At 47.7% G+C, this 7,890-nt stretch overlaps 5 protein-coding genes across 6 annotated transcripts; 2 read left to right on the top strand and 3 right to left on the bottom strand.

The window, feature by feature from the left end:
- Nucleotides 1–385: 385 nt before the first annotated feature.
- On the top strand, nt 386–1,939 carry FOXG_01125 (uncharacterized protein). The gene is made up of 2 exons (XM_018377883.1): nt 386–935; nt 1,036–1,939. Exons 1-2 carry the CDS (start codon nt 756–758, stop codon nt 1,849–1,851), a joined length of 996 nt encoding a protein of 331 aa, XP_018233681.1. The 5' UTR covers nt 386–755; the 3' UTR covers nt 1,852–1,939.
- Nucleotides 1,940–2,132: 193 nt separating this feature from the next.
- On the bottom strand, nt 2,133–2,228 carry FOXG_18015 (uncharacterized protein; the record flags this gene model as incomplete). Its single annotated transcript, XM_018398057.1, has 1 exon — nt 2,133–2,228. The coding sequence occupies one exon, from the start codon at nt 2,226–2,228 to the stop codon at nt 2,133–2,135; it is 96 nt and encodes a 31-aa protein (XP_018233682.1).
- FOXG_01126 (L-fuculose-phosphate aldolase) lies at nt 2,210–4,843 on the top strand. Its single transcript, XM_018377884.1, has 3 exons — nt 2,210–2,725; nt 2,773–3,289; nt 3,345–4,843. Exons 1-3 carry the CDS (start codon nt 2,304–2,306, stop codon nt 3,426–3,428), a joined length of 1,023 nt encoding a protein of 340 aa, XP_018233683.1. The 5' UTR covers nt 2,210–2,303; the 3' UTR covers nt 3,429–4,843.
- Nucleotides 2,267–5,877, bottom strand: FOXG_01127 (uncharacterized protein). Of its 2 annotated transcripts, XM_018377886.1 has the most exons (4): nt 5,547–5,877; nt 4,762–5,498; nt 3,334–4,715; nt 2,278–3,281 (listed from the first exon to the last, which is right to left on the bottom strand). In XM_018377886.1, the coding sequence occupies exons 1-3, from the start codon at nt 5,655–5,657 to the stop codon at nt 3,617–3,619; spliced, it is 1,947 nt and encodes a 648-aa protein (XP_018233685.1). In that variant the 5' UTR covers nt 5,658–5,877; the 3' UTR covers nt 2,278–3,281; nt 3,334–3,616. The 2 variants fall into 2 exon arrangements, with proteins under 2 accessions (XP_018233684.1, XP_018233685.1); XM_018377885.1 differs by having other exon boundaries at nt 2,267–4,715.
- Nucleotides 5,878–6,159: 282 nt separating this feature from the next.
- Nucleotides 6,160–7,815, bottom strand: FOXG_01128 (uncharacterized protein). Its single transcript, XM_018377887.1, has one exon. It carries the CDS (start codon nt 7,612–7,614, stop codon nt 7,045–7,047), a length of 570 nt encoding a protein of 189 aa, XP_018233686.1. The 5' UTR covers nt 7,615–7,815; the 3' UTR covers nt 6,160–7,044.
- Between the last annotated feature and the right edge of the window lie 75 nt (nt 7,816–7,890).

Raw genomic sequence — 7,890 nt, forward strand, 5'->3', positions numbered from 1 at the left:
CCCGACGTGACATTTTGTTAGTCAAGGCCTCAGAGAATGTGCAACGGATGCTTCGGCCTCGGGCGTTACGCAGGGGGTTAACGGGTAATATTAAACATCCGATGCGAGATGGTCGTTGAAGGAATGGAAATTGGCAGATGGATCCATTTGATATTTATCATGGGTCGAGAACTGAGGCCGCCAAATATTAATACCCGTCGATAGAACTATTTATTACTAGCGAGGGGTCTATTTTGGGACTGCCGAGGTTGAGGATTTCATTCTAGAACATCATCATCAATCTCTAATGATGGATCCATATATCACAAGCTTCTGTTTTCTTCGATCAGTGAACCAGTGGGTTGATTGTAAGAATATGGGTATTGAGTGAAAATATCTAGGCCTCACGTGCTGTAGTCTCCCCTAAAGCACCCCTGAACATCGGGCGTCTGCAGATAAAGACTAGACCTAGTTCGGCGACTCGCCTCAAGCCCCCCCGCGTTGTTATTGATTCTCTTCTCGTATCGTGCATGATGAGAAAACGAGGCTGAGCCCATTCATTCCAATCCCATCGTTCAATAGGGGCACTTTCACTAAGGTATAGAGTCATCATCAACTAAGTTACCTTTACTTACACATTCTCATTCTCGCACTCATTTATTTCTCTCATTTATTCTTCACAGCCTAAACACGACATCTTCTTATCTCTTCTGTAACGTCATCGTCAGCATCAGTTTCTGCCCTGAGCTGGGCATCGGCTCACTTGCATCATCAACATGATGCTCAAGTATCTCACCAAGCCTACGAGGAAGAACATTTCTGATGCTCTTCTCATCTTGGGTGTAATTGGCAGTGTTATTTCAGTCATTTTGGCGTCCATTGTGTTTATTGCCGGTACCACCATTATTCGTGGTGATCCTGATCATCTTCTATGGAAGCCATTAGCCTTGGTCTCGGTAAGTTCACCCATAATCACTCACTTCTCATATTCTTGATATTTCGATACTTCGAGATATAAATTCACTTTTCCGGATCTTCCGACTGACAAATCACCAGTTTGAAGGCATTATTCCCAACAATGATACCTCTCATTTCTTGGTGCACCTAAACTGGTTCGCCAGTTCCTTCGGATGGGAACATCCCACAGCCCCCAAGGGTCTTCCAAAAGTTGGAATCACATCCTCGGGACTACGATATCACTCAAATATCGTTAATGATCTTAACCAAATTGCCACTGAACTTCGACTACCAGAAGACACCTTCAACTGCCCCAAGCCGGGCCCGTATGAAGATCCATGTGGCAACATCTTCTTTGAAGCTTGGCGAAGCTACATGGCCAGCGGTGGACTTCCGATCAGTAGCTGGATCGTCTGGGTCAATATCTATGTCGCTCTGGTATTCAGCATTATGGACATTCTCCGAGAGTGGGTTATTCCCAACAGACCTCACTGGATGAAGTGTCGTTGCATCATCGGCAAGCGATGGTGTCCTCTTCCCAAGGGCAGCAAGGAGGAAATCGAGCAGTTCGACGACTACGTATGGGACAAGGTCCGGCTCACCTACTGGGCCATTTCGGCTGCTTACTTCGGCATCGCTGCCGGTCACACATGTCTTAACTCAGTTTTCTTTGTTCGTTACCTGGGGTATTTCGAGGAGCGTTTACCAGACGGTATCAGCATGCACGGAAGACGACGCCTGGCTTCTGAGATCTTGCTCTGGGTCGCTTTTGGCATCAAGACATTTGGTGCATTGTGCATGGCTGTGAGGTGGAAGCTGAGCAGAAGGCCAAAGGGCTGGATGGACGGACAGAGCCTCGGTCGCCTTGAGAGGTCCAAGCCAAACGGTGCAGATGGAGGGAAATACACAGATTAGAGTGTCAGTGATATAAAGCGAGAATGTATTATACTTAATAATTGGCGATAATAGATTGCTCCGGCAAAAGCGTTTGGTTTGAATCTGATGTTCATGAACCTCGTCTTGACTCAAATGACAAGGCCCGGATTTGTCATATGAAATGCACCCCGCAGACAGCAAGGTCCACCAAAACACCCTAGCAGTGGTTGGATAGTTCGCAGAAAGATACAACTACCGCCGTTAGGTGCTGCTTTAGCTTGGACTCTATCTTGAGGCGGGGAAGTTGATTGATTGTTGATTCACTGACTTGCGGGACCGGGAGAGAGCCGGTTCACTCTGGCCGGCCGGCTCATATAAATGAAGACCGAGTGAATAACTGACAGGAAGTCAGGCATGGCAATTCTATAACTCTCATAATCAAATAAATCATTGACTTCATTGTATTCACTCATCAAGCACAAATAAGCATAATGCTCACATCAAAGTCTTTCCGTACAGCGCCTCTAAAGCGAGTTATCTCCAGGCAGGCCTCACTTTCATTCAGCAGCTCAGCCTCTAAATCCCGTATTATCCTCCCCTCTCAGAAACTCACAACCAAACCTTATTCAAAATTCCAACCTTCTCTTCGATCCGCATCCTTCGCAACAAGCTCCGAAGCTTCGGCTTCAACGCCCGAGGAGCCAGTCAACCAGAACTTTGCAGCTGTTGCAACAGGCGGTATCCCATATCCTGGAATTCCCAAGATCGAGGACCCTTATCAAAAGCGACAATGGCAATTGGAACACATGGCTGGTGCCTTTCGCGTGTTTTCCCGTATGGGGTTCACTGAGGGTGCTGCGGGACATATCAGTGTGAGAGATCCTGTTGATCCTAACACATTTTGGATTAACCCGTGAGTCTTATTTTCCCCTTGGGTGAATTTCACGTTAACAAGATCAGTATGGGTGTTCACTTCGGAATGCTTGAGGCAGGCCATATGGTTCACATCAACGAAGACGGCCAAGTCATTGGCGGTAACCGAGTCGCCGTCAACGCAGCTGGTTTTACAATTCATGCTGCTATTCATAAAGCCAGACCAGATGTAGACGCTGCATGCCACGCTCACTCTAAATATGGCAAGGCTTGGTCAACATTCGGGAAGCCCCTTGAGATGATCAGTCAAGATGCTTGTATCTTCTACAACGACCACAGCGTGTACTCCGACTTTGGAGGTGTTGTCTTTGAAGACGATGAGGGCGCTTGTATTGCCAAAGCACTCGGTCCGAAGAACCGATCGGTCATTCTGCAGAACCATGGGCTGTTGACGGCGGGTAAAACAGTTGATGAAGCGGCGTATTTGTTTTCCCTCATGGAGAGGACGTGTGAGATCCAGCTGTTGGTCGAGAGTGCTGGACTGCCGAGGCAGATTATTGGTAATGAAGAGGCTGAGTACACCTATCGTTACAATGCTGATCCTGTGAGTTGCCGTTCTATGGAAGAAATTACAAACAGTTGACTGACATGGTGAATAGGAGGCGTTGTATACTGAATTCCAGCCTGATTTCGAATACGAGGTTTGGAAGTCTAATGGTAAGCTAAAATCGGGTGTTAACTGAAGTGGGATACCCTGGTGATGGTGCTTTAAAATGAGAAGCGTTAGCATGAATGGTCATTTCAGAATCCCTTGTCGTCAAGCTCTTAAGATGCGGCTTTCGTGTAATTCGCATTAGCTTGTTAGACCTTACAGCCAGTCTTCCTCATGACAGAATGTCTCTTTTCAGTTATCCCAATAATCCGTCACATCCTACAGCAACGTCTTTCTCCACCACTTCTCTTCCTCCTCAAGCCACAGCCTCACGTTCTTCGGCTGCCCAAATCCATGACCTTCTTCTGGTACAACGATAAGCTCAACCTCGCCCCCTGCCTTCTTAATAGCATTGGCCATCTCTTGTGCCTGGTCCAGCGGCGTGATCTTATCGCTACCTCCATGCAAGAGCAGCAACGGGGCTGTGATCTTATGAGCCTCGAACAAGGGGCTCCTCTCATGGCAGATTCTGTCCTTTTCGCTCTTATCTACCCCTTTCTGCAACACTAGGTGATCTGTGTAGTCTGATTCCAACTTGTGGGTTGAGTCATCCAGGCGTTTGATGTCGCTTACACCTGAGAGACATACACCGCCAGCGAAGGTGCTCGGGTGACGGGTTAAGCTTCGAAGGGTGTTGTAACCTCCTGCGCTTACACCAGTGATTCCTACTCCACCAAGTTTCACCACTCCCTTGGACGTCAAATTATCTGCGAATTCCGCAGCGTCGTCTGAGTCCACTAAGCCCCAGTTTCCCCAGAGAGCTTCACGATATTCACGCCCATGAGCGCATGAGCCTTTGTAGTTGAAAGCAAGAACTGCATATCCTCTCGAGGTGAAATATTGTGTTCTCGGGTCAAGACCAGGGCCGGTGTAAGATGTTGGCCCTCCGTGACTTGTCATGATCAGAGGAGGTAGATCTCCTTCCGGAGCCTGGAAGTCAGGATTGTGCGGGAACCACAGGAATCCATACAACTCTCTTTCGGGTTGGCCCTTTGAGCGGATTGTCTTCAAGATAGGCTTGGAGCAGAATTCTCTAGGAAGCCCATCGTCTGTGGACCCTCGGACTTGGGTGATCTGACCTGAGCCTTCAGTGTCAATTCGATAGAGCGCTTTAGCATTAGTCTCTCCGGAACCAACAACAAGAACCGAGGTATTGCTCAAGCGTGCAACTGCGTCCAGCTGGACTTCCGCCAGTCTCTGAGAATCGCCGATATCTTTCCACCTTCCCGACTCTAGATCGATGAGAATTACCCTAGATTTCCCCAGAATGAAGGGAGACGCGACAAGATGTCGATCAGACAAAGGTGCATACGTGTGACTATATTCGTTCAGCGGGATTATCATGGTGACTTCGGGGTTCTTACCTTCCCTGGAACCATCGAAGTCCTCCAAACTCCGCATTGGCGATACCATTGACTTTGATCTCAACATGCTCATCACTTCCGGGAAGAATACGGAACAAGCGACGATATTCTCCGACCTCCTTACCAAAGAAGAGGGATCCATCGGGGCCCCATCTAGGTTCTGCGACGCCCTCACGATCCTTTCCTACAATCAGGCTAATATCTGAGATGGTCCCATCGTTCCATGCCGCAGTATACAGCCGCGCAGAGTCAAAAGGCAGTTCAGGATGATTCCACTCCAGCCACGCAAGCTTTGAACCATCCGGACTGAAAGATGGCTCATAGTAGAAGTCAGCAGTGTCAAGTATCCGCTTTACCTCGGCTGTTTCAGTGTTGATTGCCACGATGTAGTTGCGAACTCCATCAGGAGTGTCACGCTCATGGTCTTCCTGGTTGGCCAGAACCCATGGCGACGTCAAGTTTGCTTCAAAGTTTGAATATCTCAGGTTGGAGTGGCCAGTCAGTTTTTCAACTTCCTTGCTGTCTGGGTTTAAGATGTGAACTGTATCACCCTTGTTGGAGAAGATGATACGATCATCTGGGAGAACGGCGTATGTTGAACCGCCATACTCATACACACTATTCTCGGCACTGTACTCGGATGGAAGAATATCTTTGATACTGTCTTTCAGGATCTCAACAATAGTTGTGCTTCCATCTTCGCGGCTTTCCGTGTAGAAAGCTCTACCAGATTTGGGCTGTCCATGTCAACGGCTGCTGAGATCATCAAGTGCCAGAATGCTTACATTGGCTCTAGGTGAGGCAAGTCTTCTCGTCTTAGATACAATTGAAGCTACCGAGATTGGTGATTCCCAGTCCCCGTATGGAGCAGTCTTCTTGGTGGTGGTGGTGGACATGGTGGTTGTTGATGTTCAAGTTTGGTTACAAAGTGCGGGGTGACAGAGAACACAAGTGTAAGATACACCCTGCAGCAGTTAATGGACAGCAGTCTCAATCCAAACAGGTATCTATCTGCATAAGGGACTTTTGTTCTAAATAAAACAAGCGCGTTTGGCCATTTACTGAGACACATGCTACGGTGATTGGGAAGTCGCTGAGAGAGGCGGAGCGAATTCGCGCTATAATCAGTTTAAAGGTGAGAAGCATAGCTCACCACCCACCTTGATGAACAGCGCCAACCATGGCATGTTACATCTCATACCAGCAACGCCTAAAGCATTTCAATTCATTTCTCTGACAAATAGATCAAGACTGAATTTAGATCGTGTATTGTTCACTCTGGCTGCCGCTCATGAAAGCATGGTGATAAGTTCAATATGAGTGAGATTTTTCATCGCTCCAACACCTACAGAACATCATCATTGAGCGGATAATTCAAAGATGGCCCTCAAGATCAAGTCAGACTTCTCAATTTAAACAAAGTTCAAGGGAGTTAATGGGACAGTCAATAGTCTTGGTTGTATCTTCATAAGAAAATCAACGATTCACACACACACCGGGCAATGTCACTAGGAGAGAGATATTTAGCAAGCTGCGAGATGGAGTTCATTTTATAAGGAATCTTTTCATATATTATTCTATTTCATCATTCCAAGGGGCTCATATTGAGTTGATAAACAAGTCAAACAACATACATTACACCACTTCTAATAAGCATCATGATTCATAAACTTACACTCGGGAATTAACATGAGATAGCATAGAATAAACACCCCAAACTCCTTGATGTAACAGTAAATCAACAACCATGAGATAACTCATCTATTGTAACGTACCTCTCTATCGTACACCCTCACAACTTACCATGTCGTTACAGCAAACTTCCCGTGGCGTCCCTGACAGCCGGCCGCCAGGAACAGCATGCAGGTACGCTTCGATCCCGATCAACAATCGTCGACAATCCCATAGAGAACAAGCTTCGTGTACGTCATTAGCCCACGTGGTAGTATATATCACTCTTCAAATGGTCTGTGCCTCGTGATGGTTGCGCCGTCGCATGTCAACACCAAAGCCACATGACCCACGTGCCGTGATACGGGTAAAACGGTCACGTCAAACGCTGCAGGTACATCAGGCGCAGGAACGTACTCACTTGGATATTCTAAAAGCAGGGCATTTTCACTTGAAAATGACCACCAGAGCCTCTTTATCAAGGCAGTGTATAAGAGTGACCATGTCGCGAGCGACTGTGGAGAGAAGTGATTAAGAAAGGATTAAAGTCATCAGATACAGGTATCTATCGCTTGCGTCAAATATATACAAAGCACCCTGCCTCCCCAACCGCTAATCAAGCCGTTTCCTAAACGTCGGCCTTTTCCTTTGCTCATGCATCGGTTTCTGAATTTTGCTCATGGACTCCTCAGGACTTCGGCGGATGTCCTTCAGACTTGAGCCTTCTCGGCGGTAGGGGTGATGGCTTCGTGGAGAGGGGGAAGGTGAACGACGAGGAGAAGGTATTCTCCATGCCGCAACGGACTTGTACTCAATATAGCAGGGCGCGATAGACTCCTGTCGGGGAGTCGGTGTGTCATCGAAATTTGGGGTATCGTCATAGAAATCGCAACCGTCGCTAGCATCTTCAGGAAATTGAGTAGTAGGAAAATCGTCCTCCTCCTCTAGATCATCCTCATACTTGTCATTAGATTGTTCTCCATCATCCATTACGTCCAGTGACGACTGGCTCTCTGCGCAATCAGAATCCGAGGCGACTGCAAAGTCGCCGTCATCGAACTGCGAGGTCTCATCTTCGTCGTGAACGAGTGATCTGGTCAAGTCAGAGATAGCAGCAGCTGTCTCGGAACCAGAAAACAACATGGAACGTGAAGGGGGGGTGGAGTATTCGTGCGACTCCATAGAAGTAGGAGAGGAAACAGAAGACTCATCGCCGTGCGCTGCCTCGGAATGGGGGGGCGAGGGGGGCGCTTGAACAACAGACGATGATCGAATGTCCGTATGAATCGAGAGGGGACCCTTTGTCAAGATAGGCTCATCATCAAAGAAACTAGAGGCATCATCGACGCTGCTGGCCGTGGTGCTCTCGGTCTTGACGCTGTTGGTCTCGGAGAAGGAGGACAAGGAAGCAATAGAAATAGCATCATGATCACGATCGTTGTGATCGAGATATTGTTC

The sequence above is a fragment of the Fusarium oxysporum genome, chromosome 1 (assembly GCF_000149955.1).
Source record: "Fusarium oxysporum f. sp. lycopersici 4287 chromosome 1, whole genome shotgun sequence".
In the NCBI taxonomy this organism is placed as follows: Eukaryota; Fungi; Ascomycota; class Sordariomycetes; order Hypocreales; family Nectriaceae; genus Fusarium; species Fusarium oxysporum.